The sequence below is a fragment of the Acomys russatus genome, chromosome 26, assembly GCF_903995435.1.
Source record: "Acomys russatus chromosome 26, mAcoRus1.1, whole genome shotgun sequence".
In the NCBI taxonomy this organism is placed as follows: domain Eukaryota; kingdom Metazoa; phylum Chordata; class Mammalia; order Rodentia; family Muridae; genus Acomys; species Acomys russatus.
This window is the reverse complement of record NC_067162.1, coordinates 10,152,236-10,170,147: the sequence shown is the minus strand read 5'-3', so window position 1 is coordinate 10,170,147 and position 17,912 is coordinate 10,152,236. Positions and strand designations below refer to the sequence as shown.

The 17,912-nt window shown below is 51.0% G+C and overlaps 1 protein-coding gene across 1 annotated transcript in view; it reads left to right on the top strand.

The window, feature by feature from the left end:
* The first annotated feature begins 5,788 nt into the window (after nucleotides 1–5,788).
* The window catches only part of Pkn1 (protein kinase N1), a 28,801-nt gene continuing 16,677 nt past the window's right edge, over nucleotides 5,789–17,912 (top strand). Inside the window, exons 1-4 of the mRNA XM_051168503.1 lie at nucleotides 5,789–5,941; nucleotides 12,236–12,536; nucleotides 16,047–16,198; nucleotides 16,665–16,809. Coding sequence (XP_051024460.1) covers nucleotides 5,921–5,941; nucleotides 12,236–12,536; nucleotides 16,047–16,198; nucleotides 16,665–16,809 — 619 coding nt within the window. The 5' untranslated portion in view covers nucleotides 5,789–5,920. The remainder of the gene's footprint in view (nucleotides 5,942–12,235; nucleotides 12,537–16,046; nucleotides 16,199–16,664; nucleotides 16,810–17,912) is intronic.

Sequence of the window (17,912 nt, the reverse complement as noted above, 5' to 3'; positions counted from 1 at the left end):
TGTGGCAGCTATTTTTGTTGTCGTTTATTGTTTTTGTGGTTCTGGACATGGATCCCAAAGCTTCTCACACGCTATGCAAGTGCCTTATCATTAAGACAAGTTCCTAGCTCCTCACCGGAGGATTCTAAGCAAGGGCGGCTCTCTGCCTCTGGCATTATTGACTGTGTTTCTAGTAAGTTCTAGACTTCACTGTAGGAGCTTGGGACTCCGCTCTGGAAAAGGTGAATCCCTGATGTCAGAGAAGCAAGGAACTACAGAGGAAATTATCAAGGAGGGACCTAGTGGCACAGGCCTGTGATCCCGTTACTACAGATGCTGAGATGGGAAGATACGGAGTTTTGAAAGCTCCCTAGTCTACAGGGTGAGTTCAAGGCTAGCCTGGGCTATGTAGCCAGACTCCGTCTCTCACAGTTAAAGTTGGGGCTGGAGAAGTGGCTCAGCAGTGAGGGAGAGAACATGAGTTTGGTTCACAGCATTCACGTCAGAGCCACTTGTACCTCTAGCTCCAGGAGAGTCCATCCCCGTCTGGTTTTGGTAGGCACCTGAATGCATGCACACAACATACCTGTGTACATAAATAAATAATCCTAAACATCTTCTCAAAGTTCTCATTATCTTATCTGAATGCTGGGAGAATAAAGAGTGGCTCTTGGGTTTCTTTTCTTCTTTTTTCTTTCTTTTTTCTTTTTTGTTTTCAAGACAGGGTTTTTCCTTTTCTTTTTCTTTCTTTTTTTTTTTTTTTTTCAAGACGAGGTTTCTCTGTGTAACCTTGGCTGTCCTGGACTCACTTTGTAGACCAGGCTGGCCTCGAATTCATAGCGATCCGCCCGCCTCTGCCTCCCGAGTGCTGGGATTAAAGGCGTGCGTCACCATGCCCGGCTTAAGACAGGGTTTTTCTGTGTAGCCCTGGTTGTCCTGGAACTCACTCTGTAGACCATGTTAGCCTCGAACTCAGAGATCCACCTGCCTCTACCTCCCATGTGCTAGGATTAAAGATGTTCACCACCACCGCTCAGCTCATCAATTGTACAGATGAAGAGAACAAGGCCTCTGTCTAAGTTACCGTTCTGGTGCTGTGAAAAGACACTGTAACGGAAGCTTTGGTTTCTTTGTAAACTCAGTTATGCTAAGTAATTATGTTTTTGTTTTAATCCCAAGAGTGATTTTAGTTTGTCCACAGCTGATAATTGTCTCATGTGGGGTGTGGTCTTTGCCAGGGGGTAAGGGCCTGCCTCCTGCAGCTAGGTGAGGGATGTGGTCTAGGACTCTGAGGGAGATAAACAGGAGAGTCCGGAGAGAGAAGGTGTGGCCTGTGTGGTCATGACATGCAGTGTGTGTAACAGTTTGGAGAGTCCAGAGACTGAAGGAGTCAGGGATGGAGAGAAATGGTTCAACTGAGCACCTCAGAGGAGACTGCTTGCTTAGTTTGCTGTTGACAGGAATTGGTATTGTCCCTCCAAACCCCAATCGACCCTAAACAGCCAGGAGAAGTGAAAGGGTCTGCGCCCCCTTGGTGATGAGTGGTGGCAGGCAGGTAGCTTGTGTGGGAGCAGCAGCTGAGAGCTTACATCCTGACACACAGGCATGGTGTACAGAAAGCTAGTCTGGGCCTGGCATGGGCTTTTGAGACCACAAAGCCCACCCCCAATGACGCACCTCCTTTAACAAGGTCACACCTCCTAATCCTTCCCCGAACTGCTCACCGTCTGGGGACCAAACATTCACAGGTATTGGTCTGTAGGGGCCATTCCCGTTAAAACCATCACAGGCAGAACAGTGTAATTTTGAAATTAAGTCAAACCATGCCAAGGACTGGAGATGCAGAGTCACGCGGTAGGGGAGGACAGTGAGGGGCTCAGAAATGGTGTCATTTAAGCAGTCGATTAAAACCAACAAGAATTATTTTAAAAGCGGCCAACATGATTCCTTAGAAGGTAAAAGCACCCACCATCACGCTTGACAACCAGAGTCTGAGCTTAGCACCCACAGGGTGAAAGACGAGAACGACTCCTGAAAGTTATCCTCTCCTAAGAAACAAAAAAACCAAACCAAACCAAACCAAAAAAAAAAGCCTTGGCTGGGCGTGGTGATGTGTGCCACCACACCCAGCTTGTTCTCTCTTTCTTACACACGAACACACACACAAACACAAACACACACACACATACACACACACACACATACACACACACACACACACACAGATACTAAATACATTTTAACTTGTAGTAAACATTGGGGTTGGAGAGCCAGACATGGGGGCACACGCCTTTAATCCCAGCACTGGGGAGGCAGAGGCAGGCAGATCTCTGTGAGTTCAAGCCCAGCCTGGTCTACAAAGCAAGTCCAGGAAAGCCAAGGCTACACAGAGAAACCTTGTCTCAAAAAAAAAAAAAAAAAAAAAAAAAAAAATTGGCGTTAGAGAGATGGCAGCAGTTAAGAGAACTTTTTGCTCTTGTAGAGGACCCAGGTTTGGTTCCCAACACCCACATGATGGCTCACAATCACCTGTAAGTACAGGTCCAGGGGATCTGATACACTTCTCTGGCCTCCATGGGCACCTGGAGTCATGTACACATATCTACACACATACATACACATTAAGATACATTTATTTTTGGATTTTTGAGACAGGGTTTCCCTGTGGAGCCTTGGATGTCCTGCGCTTACTTTGTAGACTAGACTGGCCTTGAACTCACAGTGATCCACCTGCCACTGCCTCCCAAGTGCTGGGAGTAAAGGCATGTGCCACCAACAGTGTTAAAATAAAATTTTAATGTAATTAAAAAATTTAAAAAGCAAATGAGCAAAGAGACCAGCCTTGGGAAAACATGTCAGAAAGACATTTTAGACCAGAGAATAGCCTCTGTGAAGGCTCTGTGTTTGGCAGCACTATGACTGCCTTAAAGGCTGAACAGACTACCTTAAAGGCCAAATGAGGGTGAGAAACCTTTTCTTTCTTTCTTTCTTTCTTTTTTTTTTTTTTTTTTTGGTTTTTCGAGACAGGCTTTCTCTGTGTAGCCTTGGCTGTCCTGGACCTGCTTTGTAGACCAGGCTGGCCTCGAACTCACAGCGATCCACCTGCCTCTGCCTCCCGAGTGCTGGGATTAAAGGCGTGCGCCACCACGCCCGGCATGAGGAACCTTTTCTAAGGCTGCTTCAGAGGCGGGACCAGACCTTCCAGGCTGGAGAGGCAGAAAGACACCTAACATGTCTAGGACCTAGCATGTCCAGGCCCCAGGACAGAGTGGGGAGAGGCCAAGGATGCTTCCGGGATCTGGTGGAACTTTGACACTATGAACTTTGACACTAAATTCGTTGTCTGTCCCTTTAAAGCCTAGAATGCAGCTCTATTTCCAGTGCACCCAAATCCCTAGCAGACAGACCGTGATAAAGACTCACTGAGTAAACGCATGCTGAAGGAGAAACTGGCTGCATTCCCAAGGCCCATCCCCAGGGACAGCTCAGAACCTGGCAGGCAGGGCCCTGGGCAAGGCTTTTTTTTCCCTCCTGCCAACTCCATGCCCTCCCCTTCTGGAGAATGGGTGGGTTCCTCACCCGTTACACAAGCTCCATGAACATCCTGGCTTGATGATGAAGGCAAAAAAGGAAACTGGATGACAAGTTTGGCAAGTTATTTAATTCACTCAGCAGACATCTGAGGTATAGTTAGGATTGCCAACTTGCTGAAGGGGTGAGGGAGCCCAGGCAAGGGCGGCAGGTCACAGGCCTGGTGGGCTCCTGCTGGTAATGTCTTGGCTTTAGGTGCTCATTGGTCCTCTTGGTCTATGGTTTGGAGAAGAGACTATAGGGAGTTAGGAGGAGGCTGGGGGACGCGAATAGCTCAGTGATGGTGTGCTGGGTCCGTTGAGGGCTTAGGCAAGGGTAGAAGGGAGTGGCTTCTCTGTGGCTGTAACTTTTTCTCCTCTCTGTTAAAATTCCCCGAAGAGTTGGCCAAAAGAGAAAGAGAAACTACACAGCTTTGTCACTGGGAAAACAGAGACACGTAAGATGTTCTGGTCCCCTGCGCCAGCGCTGATTCCTGGAGGGCGTCCACTGTTGTAGCCTCCAGTGAGTGCTTCCTGCCGGGAGCCCTGGGGACCAAAGTTTGGATCCCTCACTGGGTTTTCTGAGTGAGAAGTCCTGGCAGCTACCACAATGCAAACGGCACATGCATTTCTCTTGGTCACCCAAGCAAAATTCTGAGGAAGCCTCTCCGTTCCACGTGGACACTAGTGTGCAGGGGTGGAGTACCCCGTGTAAATAGCATCCCCGAAAAAGCACGCAAAACTTCACAGAAGGCAAAAACTATAGCCTAGCTGGGACCCACAGGGCCCAGTGCATTGGGGATTCAAAGCCCTGTTAGGTGGCAAATATGTTAAAAAGTGACAGCATGTCCACTGAGATGGCTCAGCAGGTTAAAGGCACTTAGGGCCAAGCCTGATGACCTGAGTTTGTGTACCCCGCCCCCGTGTCCCCCCAAACTGGATAAGGTGGAAGAAGAAAACTGACTGTGCATGTTGTCCACTGACCACCACACACTTGCTTTGGTGTGTGCCTATATGTGCACATGAACAGTGAACACACACACACACACTAAATAAATGGAATAAAAATTAAAATAGGGGTTGGCGAGATGGGTCAGCATTTAGGAACAACTCTGCTCTTGTAGAAAACCCAGGTCTGGCTCCCAGCACACAGATGGGGGAGCTCACAGACCGATCATAACTTCATTCTTGGGGATCCCATGTCATCTTCTGACCTCCAGAAGCGGCACATATGTGCCTAACCCACAGGCAGAAACACATATATACACGTGCAAGAAATCAAATACGAGTCTTTTCTAGCAAACACTATAAGCTTTCTGTTTTGGAAAGTCATTAACATCTTTAGGTTCCCTACCTTATAAGACTTCCATAGGGACGCTTTAATCCTCCACACCCAGTAAGACTTTTGTTTACATAAAAGGCCCTGGTCCATTCTAGGAATTTGGCGGCTTGAAGCAGTGACCCCTTTCCCCTTCCTCCTCCGTTTCCTCTCCACCAACTTTTTCACACTAGCCAATTGAATAAGATTGTGAGGTCACCTGAGTTAAGAAATGCACTTCCTGGCTCCTTGTGTTTGCTTTTTCCTCAGCAAACCCACACTGGCTTGATCAAGGGTAAAGTTTGCCTGGTTCAGACATTTCAGTTCGGGTGGTGGCCTCTCTCTTTGACACCCCGACTTTATTTCTAACACTCCTGGGAGTCAAAATAGAGTCTTCAAAACATTGAGATAAAAGCGACAGTTGCTGGCATTTATTGTGCATTTGAGTTCTCTTCTGTTTGGCCTACTCTTCTTCCTCATTAAGTTTTATAGATATCCTTCTTGCCCTGAGGAGTTCGGTGGTCTCCCAAGGCCTGGGGCTCTGGGATTTGAAGTCAGATTCCCCCAATGACTGCCTTTGGATAAGTGGAAGGATGCGGCTGGGCGGCTGGGCGGCTGGGCGGTGGGGAGAAGGATCGTGACTTTTGCTTTCAGAGGGGTCCTAGGCCGGGGATGAGGCCTCTGCAGCTCGCGGCGGCTTCGGCCTGCGCAAGAGTTCCCGCGAGCTGCGAGGAGCGCAAGGCGCTCGCCAAACAGGGACCCCCCGGACTCCCCGCTGCAAGCCCCGGGGGCCGCCGGGAGCCCCGCCCCTACCCCCGTCCCCGCTCCGCCTCCTCCCCAGGCGCGGACCTCAGCGCTCACGTGACCCGTCCTGCAGCCGCTGGGGCCCGAGGGCGCAGCTCGGCGGAGGCCTGGCCAGGCCAGGCCGAGCGGAGAAGGCCAGGGCGCGCCGCGCGCCAGGGAGGGGTCTGGGCGCCGCGCCTCCCGCCGCGCCCGCTAGCGCACCCGCAAACCCTCCCTCGGCGCTGGGACCCCTGGCGGGAGGCCGGAGGACATGGCCGGCGACGCCGTGCAGGTAGGCGACTCGTCCGCACCCACGGGGCGGCCGGACGGCGCGGAGGACCCCAGGCACGAGTAGAGCCCGGGACGAGGTCCCCATCGGGAGCCCGCGCGGGTCCTTGTAGCAGGTGGAGGCGCCGACCTCGTCGGAGGAAGGGGTGCTGTTCGTGGTTCTACCACCGCACCCTCTCCCTCCGGCCTTCCTCGAGAGTCAGCGGGCGCGGCGGGGGCCCCTACGTCGGTGTCCGAGGCGAGCTGCGGGTCCCGGTGCCTCTGGTCCCCACGCCCTACTCGTCTGGGTCCCCAGGGTTCGGTTTCTGGCAGGTGCCGCTTCACCTGGAGCAGGTGCCTGGCACCCTGCCGCGGACCGGAGTGGTGCCCGGCCCGTGCCCCTCCCCCGCACAACAAAGCCGGGGCCACCCCCGCCTGCAGACGTCTTTACGATGGTCTTGACGCCACCAAGATGGGCACCTGTTGGAGGAAGTGTCTAAGTCACTTCATTAGGCCAGAACCTGGGTTCCTCCTTCCGCTCTCCCCTCCCCCCTTTTCTCGTAGCCACCCTTCAGGCTGACAGATAGAGCCATATCCCAGGTGGGGCGTGTCCTGTCACCACAGGCAGGAAGGATTTTATGTTTGGAAGGTGACAGGGCTGGGGTCACCGCTCCTCCCGCAACAGACACCTGTGACTGGCGTTTGCCAGCCATATGGCCTTTCCCTGTGTGACCTGTTGGGCATTACTGAACTCACCTTCCCAAGAGGAAGCAGGGTCAGTGACTGACTCCCCACCGTCTTAATTCAAGGACCCAAATCTGAGATCTTTGTATCTTCGTGGCTGCATTAGTTCTTCATCATGCAGTCCATTGTCCTCAGTAACTGTTTCTCATCTCCTTCTACACCTGCCCCCATGTGTCCCCTTGTACCCTCCTGTACCCCATCTTCCCCAGTCCTGCTGATGGCCTGCCGGCCTTGCCGAGGAGCTGGGCGTATCTGGTGCTGCCGATCTCACAAGGTCAGACCTCCAGGCTGATGCACCGGTGCCGGCTCCCCTTCAAGCCCACAGAGGGCTGTGTAGGGCTCTCCCAGTGCATGCGTGTGCTTGGTGTGTCCCACGCAGGATGCATACAGAGGCTGTGATTCCCAGAACAAGGCTGGACCCACATCTTGGTCCCCTTCCTGCCTTCTTCCTTATGTTGATGCCTGCTTGGACTTGCTGCCCTGTCCCACTACCTCCACGCCTATCTGTTCTGTGTCTGGCAAACGGATGTCCTGTCTAGATTCTGGAAACGCCCCAGGCATTGAAATCCCAGGATGTGGGGTTGGTTTTGGGTTCCTAGCCACTTTGTCAAGAGGGTTTCCCCAAGGTGAGAATTCTTGGTCTGGTGTCTCCCAGGTCTGTGATGGCAGGTGGGGAAATTGACATTCTAATTCTTCAAGGCCAGGCCAGGCGTTTGCCCTGCTGCCCTCAAGTGACTCCCTGTTCCTGGGCAGGAGTGAATCACCCGAGGAGGAGGACCCAGGAGGCCCTGCCTCCCTCCTTGCATGCTTTTCATATTCCGGGCCCTTCTGTGCTGGGGACTGGGCCAAGGGCCTTCACTTTTTCCTTTTTGCTTGTCTGCTTGAGCTGGCCCCGCCCCTGACTGTGTACCTGCTTTGCCTGTGGGGGGGGTGGGGGGCACTGGTGGGAGACAGTGGGTGGGGCCTGGCCATGCCAGAGTGTTGCTCAGTGAGGCTGGGTTATAATCCCAACGGTGTCTTCCCTGATGAATTCTTGGGTCAAATGTCTACGTTTCCTGAGTCTCGTTTTCTGTTTTGGAGGAGGGAATGGGGCAAAGAACAGCTATGGGGCCACTCAGGAGGCAGGGGCAGGCAGATCTCTGTGAGTTCGAGGCCAGCCTGCTCTACGGAGTGAGTTCCAGGACAGCCAGGGCTACTCAGAGAAGGTGTGTGTGTGTGTGTGTGTGTGTGTGTGTGTGTGTGGTATGTAGTTGTGAGGAGGAGGTGGAGCCTCAGCCAGAGAGCTGTCTAATGGCTTCTGTGACATCTTTACACAGAGCTTGTCGTTCTAAGCTGGAAGGCCATGTCCCTTCCCAAGGCCCCATCCCTTCCCAAGGCCCAAGCACTGCATCAAGGCCTGGATCATTTGGTGTTGGGCGGCTGTCCTGTGAGCCTCAGGATGTCCACACTTGACTGTTGTCCCATGAATGCCTTGGTTGTAGTGACAACCAAGGATGACCCCAAACAACCCGCCTTCATTGAGGGCTGCTGCTATGGCCTTTTTGAGCCTCAGTTTCCCCCTGTGGTGATTACTATTCAGACACACAGTGAGGAGATGACAGGGTCACAAGACCTGCGCTCTTGGCTTCTGATCTCATTCACCCTACAGGAGAGCTTAAGAGCCTTGGGGCACATTGCTCACTGTGATGGTAGTACACAGCTGCAAGGTGACGGACATAGAGTCCCTCCGGCTAGTGTGGATCTTGGCCCTAACTCCTGCTGCCTGAGGGACCTAGGGCAAGAGGCCTCAGCCAGTTTCTTCCTTCCTTTCTGTTTTTCTTTCTTTCCTTTTTAATTTATTTTTTAATTTTCTTCTTTTTCTCTCTCTCTCTCTTTTTTTCTTTTTCTTTTTTTCTTTCTTATTTTATTTTAAAAAAATTTTTTTTTCTTCTTTCTTTCATTTTTTTCTTTGAGCCAGGGTCTCAAAGGCAGCAGCAACAAGCCTTGCTGGGCCGCAATTTCTTCATTTTGAAGACAGTTCCATATCTATCAGCCTTACGTATGCATCTGTGCCATCTGCATCATGTTTTGCTAGGTGCGAAGGCACGTGCTACAATCCTAGCACTGGCAAGATAGAAACAGGAGGATCAGTAGTTCAAGGCCAGCCTTAGCTGTGTATTGAGTTCAAAGCCACCTCGGATAACATGAGACCCGGACACGATATGAAGCCAAACCAAACAAATAGTCCTTGTAGCATGGTGCGACGACATTCGCTGACACCCGGACGAGTAGCAGCTACGGGAGCTGATGTTATTGTTAGCTTTGAGGTGCAGAGCCTGGACACGCTCCATAGCTTCACCCTCTGCCTGTGGCTGCTGTTGTCTCTGCCGCTACTGCTTTTATTTATTTTGATATTTTTAATTATGTATGTTGGAGGGTATGGGCATACGCCCACAGGAGCCAGAGACATCAGATCCACCTGGACCTGAAGTTACAGGCGGCATCGTGAGCCATCTGTCCTGGGTACTGGGGCCTCACCTCAGGTCCTCTGGAAGAACGGTTGTGAGTCCTTAGCTGCGGAGCCATCTCTCCAGCACCACCATTACTATTTTAAAACATGGTTTATTTTTTTTTAAAGAGCAGTTTTAGGTTCACAGCAAAATCCAGTGGGAAGTAGAATGTTCTCATGTGTACCTTGAGCTGCTGTGTCCAGCCTTGTAACTGCTGCCGCTGTTGGTTGAGACTTAGTGTATATTTGGCTAACAGTTGTGGGATGCTGTTTCCTTCCGGTGTTAGCGTATGGGAGCTACTGCTAGGCCAGGTGGGCTCCCTAGGCCTCTAAGCTGTGATCAGCCATGGTGGACATCTGAGTTAGGAGGAAGCAGGAAGTTGATGCTGCCTGTCTACAGGAAGTGCGCGCACACACACACACACACACACACATACACCCTACAGAACTGGCTGTTCTGATCCTTAAGGGGAAGTTGGGGACAAGGAGCAATAGTGATATGAACAGACAGTTCAGAGGGCCTGAGAGACCTCAGGGCTGCGGTTGGGGCATGGTGCACCTTAAAAAAAAAAAAGTGCAAGCATGTACAAGCCCTGCACTTCAAAAAACAAAACAAAACAAAACAAAACAAAACAACTCCCCCGTAAATTGTGAGTACACACATGTGCGTGAGCTTGTAAGCTGTGCCCACTTGGCAGGTGGCTGGGGGTGGGGTAGGGGTGGGGACTCAGCCAGCATTCTCGGTCCTTTGTTTATGAGGTTCTGTGCAGGCAGGCACGGGAGTGTGCACACTCATGAGGCTGTGTACCACACTCATATGGGAGGGGGGTGCAGTAGGTGTGACTCCTCTGTGTATACCTGAGCCTGTGTTGCAGTCATATACCTGTAGGTGTAGGAGTGTGTATTTGTGTGAATCAGTATTCTGTGCTGACAATGAGCACGGTGCAGACCTGCGGAGCTAGAAGCTGTACACTCGTGTACACCCCGGAGGCGGGGAATGGTCTAGTTTACTTCCTGTTACTGTGATAAAAGACTGATCAACTTGGGGAAGAAAGGGTTTATTTGGTTTTATAGATGATAGTCCATCATGGAGGGAAGTCAGGGTTGGAGCTCAAGAGAGGAGCTTAAAGCAAAACCACGGAGCAACACTGCGTACTGGCTCACTTCCTCTGGCTTGCTCAGCTCCTTTTCTGGTACAGTCCAGGCCTACCTGTCCAGGGCTGGCCCCGCCCATAGAGCGCTGGGCCCCCCTACATCAATCAGCAATCAAGGACATACCCCTACAGACGTGGCCACAGGCCAGTCTGACAGAGGCAGCTCCTCAATCGAGGGGTCTTCTTCACAGCTTGTCCAGTTTACAACTGAAGGCAGCTCCAACACGGGTCTACAGACACAGGAGCCTGTACTGTGTGTGCACAAGTGAGCCTATGTGCAAATCTCACACCTGCAAAGCTGGAAATGTGGCCACACATATGAGCCTGTGGTCCACACACATGCTACATACCACGTGAGGTCCTGCCTGCTACGTATATACTTTGGGTGTATTTGTCCAGAATGTTCTTTCAGGCTGGGGATTGAGGGCTGTCTGTCCTTAGCTTGCCTCCAGAGAAGGAGGCATGGCCATTTAGGAGGTGATGTGGGGACACCCTCTTACATGGCACACACCTTTAATCCCAGCACCTGGGAGGCAGAAGCAGGTGGATCTCCCCGAGTTCCAAGCTACCCTGGTCTCCATAGTGATTTCCAGGACAGCCAGGGCTACCTAGAGAGACCCTGTCTCCAAACAAAACAAAACAAAACAAAACACAACAAAACAAAACACATTCCCCCTCCAAACAGACAAACAAAAAACCAAACAACAACAATAATAAAACCAACCCATTAAAACAAAACAAAGCAAAAAAACCCATGACCTAGAGCTGGCCTGATGCAGAGAATGCTGGGAACTGGCAGGAAAGAGGAAGTGGCAGTCTAGAGGCCCTGGCAGGGCTGAGGTTCAGGAAGAGGGCGTGGCCCTCAGACCAGACCTAGGACGCAGATGGCTGTGGATATCCCTTTGGATTTGGAGCTAGAGGTGGGGGCTTGGGTCTCTATGGGATGGGCAGAAGGAGACCCCGTGTGGCAGAAACTGGAGGCTCTGGTCCGTACGCCTCTCAATTGGAGACTAAGGATAGGAAGGAAGGAGGTGGGGCACTAGTGGCACAGTTCTTAAGGTGGAGGGTGACACTTGGGCGCCCTATCAGCTCTTGGGTTTCGGAGCTGTGGGAGGGGATGAGCTCTGTTCTTTGGAGTACCAGACATAGAGGGCAGGAAGGCAGGGCCAGCCCTTGGGAAAGCAGATGAGGACATTCAGCATAAGGCTCTAAGGGACCCCTGGTTCTGGAAGGTGGCAGAAGAAACATGTAGCCTACCAACCATTGGGACCTCCCGGTAGGAGTGCAGGAAACCGGAAGAGAAGAGGTATCTTCCAGAGGCTTCCTCCAGAGTCCCATTCCATAGGTAACGAAGGGAGATAGGGCATACCTGTGGTGACCCTGGGCTGTGCAAAGAGGAAGGAGTGAGGCTTTGTTCTTGCCCTAGTCTTTGACCTCCTTTTTATTAATTGATATTATCTTCTTACTCTGCATAGGTGTGTCTGTGGGGTTATGTACATATGCACACCAGTGCCTGCGGAGGCGAGAGGCATCAGGTGCCCCCTGGATCTGGGATTAGAGGCTGGAAACCCTGTTTTGAACTGCTGAGCCATTTCTCCAGCCCCCAGTTAACTTATTTGTGTGTGTATATGTGTGTGTGGTGGAGGTCAGAGGCCAGTTTTTAGGAGTTGATTCTCTCTTCCTACTGGGTAGGTTCCTGGGGGGGGGGGTGAACTCAGGTTACCAAGTTTGTCAGCAAGAGCCTTTAGGCCCAGAACCGTCTCTCTGGCTCAGACACCCCATTTACGAGGGTCAGGGAAGAGGAATAGGCCCACGTCCTTGGACTTGTAGGGTGGAGCAGGGTAGGGTGGTGGTGAGTCTAGTGAGCTCTGCCCCGGTGAGACCACCTGTCCCATGGGCTCTGACCTTGTGTGCCCGGTCCCTTCTCCTGCAGAGCGAGCCTCGCAGCTGGTCGCTGCTGGAGCAGCTGGGCCTGGCTGGGGCAGACCTGGCAGCCCCTGGGGTGCAGCAGCAGCTGGAGTTAGAACGGGAGCGGCTGAAACGGGAGATCCGGAAGGAGCTGAAGCTGAAGGAGGGGGCCGAGAACCTGAGGCGAGCTACCACCGACCTGGGCCGCAGCCTGGGCCCCGTGGAGCTGCTGCTGCGGGGCTCCGCTCGACGCCTTGACTTGCTGCACCAGCAGCTGCAGGAGCTGCATGCGCATGTGGTGCTGCCTGACCCTGCGGCAGGGAGTGGTGAGCAGAAACCTTGGGGATGATGTCAGGGGTCCACTCACCTTCTGGAGCGATTCCATCAGCACGACAGAGGCCACAGGAAGTGCCAGACTAACAAGGCCACTAACACTGGGATAAACACACAGTCACATCTGTTCCCAGATCCACCCAAAGCTGCCCTTGGCATTAGGAGTACTTAGACACACACACATACACACCAGCATCCAGGTAACACTAGAGACTCACACACTGTCACCAGGTACCTCAGGACACAGATACAGCTATTCCCAGATCACGTACATCTGAGTAACATGAGAACCCAGAAACTCATAGTCACACTAACACTAACTATTGCATGCTTGTTACTCTCATAGGTCACTACAGTCACACCAATACAGCAGCAGTTGGAAACTATTTCTCTGTTGTTGTTCTTTGCTTTGTTTTATTTATTTTTTTGTGTTTTATATACTTTATATATATATATACACATATATTTATATATGTGTATATATACACACACACACACATATATCTGTGTATATATATGTATGACAGAGACAGGTGGATGTCTGTGAGAGGAGGCCAGCTAGGGCTACACCGTAAAGCTTTGTTTCTAAGAACAAAAACTCAGCCTGGCATGGTGTCGCACACCTTTAATCCCAGTGCTCGGGAGGCAGAGGCAGGAGGGTTGCTGTGAGTTCAAGGCCAGCCTGGTCTACAAGTGAGTCCAGGACAGCCAAGGCAAACACAGACAGACCCTGTCTCAAAGGAAAAAAAAAAAAATCGAACAAACCAAAAACTCAGGAAGCAGAGACATGGATCCCTGAGTTCAAGGACAGTCTGGTCTATAGAGTGAGTTCCCCAACAGATAGAGCTACACAGAGAAACCCTGTCTTGAAACCCCCTTAAAAGCCCACAAAAACAAAACATTTATTTTTAATTATATATACAGTGCTCTTTTGCATGTACACATGCATGCCCGGAGAGGGCATTAGACCACATTATAGATGGTCGTGAGCCACCATGTGGTTGCTGGGAATTGAACTCAGGACCTCTGGAAGAGCAGTCAGTGCTCTTAACCACTGAGCCATCTCTCTAGCCCACAAAACACTTTTTATTTTTATTTATGTGCATGTGTGTGTGCCTTGGTGTCTGCATGTGCATCACATGTCAGGTGCCTGAGATGACCAGAAAGAAGATGATGTTGGAGCTTTTTGAGACAGAACTTCCCTGTAGCCTAGGCTGGTCTCCTGATCCTCCTTCGTCTACCTCCTGAGAGCCAAAGGGCCGGGATTACAGGCCTGTAAAACCATACTCAGTTCATGTGGTTCTTTGTGCATGCAAAGTGAGCCCTCTACCAACTGAGCCACAGCTGCAGACTGGGACTATTTGTTTGTTTTGTTTTGTTTTGTTTTTTTCAAGACAGGGTTTCTCTGTGTAGCCTTGGCTGTCCTGGAACTCACTCTGTAGACCAGGCTGGCCTTAAACTCAAAGACCCACCTGCCTCTGCTTCCCAAGTGCTGAAATTAAAAGCCTGCACCACCATTGCCTGGCTGCAGCCTGAGGCTTTTGCAACATTTAATTAATTAATTAATTAATTGGATAAAAGGTTTCTCTATGTAGCCCTGGCTGTCCTGGAACTGGCTTTGTAGCACAGGCTGCCCTGTGCCTCTGGAGTCTTGGGTGTGCACCACTGATGCCCAGCCAAAATTTAAATTTTAAAAAATATATAAAACTGAGCCTTACTGGGTTTAGTGACACAGGTCTGTAATCTCTGCTACTCAGGAAACTAAAGTGAGGCCAAGCCTGGGCAGTGTAGTGACATTTTGTCTCAAAAACATGAAAAGAAACTGAGCAGAGCACTGAGATGTGGCCCAGTGGTATAAAGCTCACTTAGCATATGAAAGACCCCAAGACAGAATTAAATTAAAAATTTTAGGGTGGGGTGGTGGTGGTGCATGCCTTAATCCCAGTACTCAGAGAGGCAGAGGCAAACTGTGAATTTGAGGCCAGCCTGGTCTACAGAGTGAGTTACAGGACAGCTAAGGCTACACAGAGAAACCCTGTCTTTTTTCTTTTCTTTCTTCTTCTTCTCCTTCCTCCTCCTCCTCTTCTTCTTCTTCCTTTTTGTTTTTGTTTTTCAAGACAGGGCTTCTCTGTGTAGCCTTGACTGTCCTGGACTCACTTTGTAGACCAGGCTGTTCTTGAACTCACAGCGATCTGCCTGCCTTTGCCTCCCAAGTGCTGGGATTAAAGGTGTGCACTGCCACCGCCTAGCCTAGAAACTCCATCTTTAAAAAGACAAAACAACAACAAAAAAAATTTTTTTTGATTGTGGTTAAAGTGAAAAACCCCAGAGGTTGAGGAGCTGACTTAGCCAGGACAGAGTTTGCTGTGTAAGATAAAGACTTGGGTTTGGACTCTAAACACTCAAGTAAAAGCCATGTGTGTTGGTAATCTAGCACTTAGGAGGCAGACACACAATCTCTGGGCTCACTGCTCAGTCACACTAGTCTAATCAAAGAGCCCAGGCTCCTAGAAGAGACCTTACCTCAAAAAAAAAAAAAAAAAAAAAAAAGGCGGGGTTGCAATTGAGGGATTTGCGTGCTGTCCCTCTGGCTTCCGTGTACACACATTTGTACACATACACGAAAAGAAAGCCCACAAGGGAGTTTATCATTGGCGGAGGACACCAGAGAGTTCATATTGTCACACATATGCCTGGAGAAGTACACAGTCCGTTATGCGACATCAGCAACACAGCAAACACAATTTCCTGATTCCAAAGGCTGTGGCACAGTCCTGACAGCTGCCTAGGTTTGCCTCCTGTCACCTACACTGAGAGAGACTCACTCACCAACAATGACACCTCCTGAGCATGCCAACCTCAGAGATGTCCACCGTTGTCCCACCGCAGCAGACTGTACAGCCAACAGGCTTAGCTCCAGCACCTCTACATCTGACTGTTGTCATCTTTGTCAGCTGTTGGGGTCCAATACTATTGCGCCAGTGCTTGGGTGGAGTTCGCCGTGAGTCTCATAAGCCCCTTCTGCAGCTAGTTTCTCCCACCACACACACACACTACATGACTCGACATACAGACCTCACCTCTGACCATGACAACAGCCAAGCCTCAAAATGGAATCCCAACAACCCCTAGAGATCAGAGCTGAGCTGATCTATCAACAGAAGCTCACACGTACACACCTGTTACACCTACATCCACAGTAGCACACTCCTGCCACTCACTGCCTGTGGCTCAAGGGCAGAGTCACACACTTAGGTAGCTGGGGGCATTTATTCTAACTAACCTGGCCCTGCATACCTGGTCACTAACTTACCTTCCTTCGTGTTGAGGCCCACCCTATCACTGAGGGCCAGGTGTCTCCTGCCTGTGTACTGACTGACCCCCAGGCTCCTTTTCTGGGAAAGCACCAGGCTGGGCTGAGGGCTTCCCGTTGGCTGGGGCAAAGTCTCCTGCGTACACTGAAGTGATGACTGTGAGGTTCTCTTCCCTTCTCGTTTCTTCAGATGCTCCCCAGTCGCTCCCAGAGGGCAGTCCTCTCTGCCCATCTACCAACCTGAGCAGAGTGGCTGGCCTGGAGAAGCAGCTGGCCATCGAGCTGAAGGTCAAGCAAGGGGCGGAAAACATGATCCAGACCTACAGCAATGGCAGCACCAAGGTGAGACAGGGTTCTAGAACATTTCATCACTGTCACAGGAGGCTGTGTCCCAGTCAGCAACTGCTAGTCTGCTTCCTGTCTCTGGATCGGTCTGCTCTACGCACCTTACAGCATTGCAGTGCACGGCAACTTGTCTATGGGCCTGCAGACACTCGCTCACAGATGTTCTCAGAGCTGAGGAGGATGTAGCTCCAGCTGGTCCAGACTGGGCTATGAATCCTCAGTCCAGTGGAGTTCCAGACTTGGGAGATGGGCGAACTGAGGCCCAGAGGAGTGGGAGAGCATGCTTGAGGCCACAGAGCTCAGCCATTGCACTGCAGAGCTGGAGTGAAGCAGGACAGGGGGACTGTGTCCTTGTATGCAGGCACCAGTACTGTCTTACCTGAGCCATCATGCGTGGACAGCAGGGTCAGTGGCCAGGTTTGAGTTTCCTGGTCTTTCTGTCACTTTGCATGTCTCTCTTCAGGACCGGAAGCTGCTGCTGACGGCTCAACAGATGCTGCAGGATAGCAAGACCAAGATTGACATCCTCCGCATGCAGCTTCGCCGTGCGCTGCAAGCGCTACAGGCTGGCCAGCTAGAGAGCCAGGCGGCTGCTGATGACGCCCAAGGTGAGAACTTATCCTGGCCGTTGCCTGCTTGCATTCAGCCTTCTGGGGCTCAACCTTCAACCCTTGGTGCTTTGCTGTGGAGGGCTAGGAGGCAGGAATTAATCTCACTGTGAATGGAGCCTAGTCCTGCCTATATCTACCGTTGGCCTTCTGTCCCATTCAAGGTTTGGGCTAGGACAGTTGTTGCCAAATGCCACCCTCAGATCAAATGCACCTGCTGGCTTTTTTGTTTCCCTCCCTCCCTCCCTCCCTCCCTCCCTCCCTCCCTCCTTCCTTTCTTTTGTTTTGCTTAGGATGGAATCCAGGAGCTCTTATATACTGGGACTGTGTTGTATTATTGAGCCATGCCCCCAAAACTTTACTGGTAGATTCTGTGTAGGCACTGCACCCCTCAGCCATTCCCTATCCCTTGTTTTTAGGGTTGTTTTAAAGACTTAAAAACATTTTTTTTTAATTTTAATTTTTTTGTTTTTCGAGACAGGGTTTCTCCGTGTAACAATCCTGGCTGTCCTGGACTCACTCTGTAGGCCAGGCTGGCCTCGAACTCACAGTGATCCGCCTACCTCTGCCTCCCGAGTGCTGGGATTAAAGGCGTGCACCACCACACTTTTGAGACAGGATCTTGCTATGTAGTTGAAGCTGACTTGGGGCTTAAAATCCTTCAGTCTCAACCTGCAGCATGCTGGGCTAATAGGCCTGTGTCACTATACCTGGCTCACCACAGCTTGGTTACCACTCCTCAGCTCTGTGGATGTGGTAAAAAGCAAACATGAAAAAAAAATAGTTATACTTGTGTGCCAATAAAACTTTATTTACAAAGATACCTGGGCATGGTGGTACAAGCCCTTAATTTCAAATATTCACAAGGTGAAGGCAGGAGGTCTGAAAGTTCAAGTCTGGTTTAGGCTCATTGTAAAACCCTTTCTCAAGCGAGAGGGTGGGGGTGGGGGTGGGGGAATGGTGGCACACTCATCCCAGAACTTTGGAGGCAGAGGCAGATGGATCTCTGTGAGTTCGAATCCAGCCTAGTCTACATAGTAAATTCTAAGACAGTCAGGACTATTGTAGAAAGATCCTGTCTTTGCCAGATGTGGTGGTACACG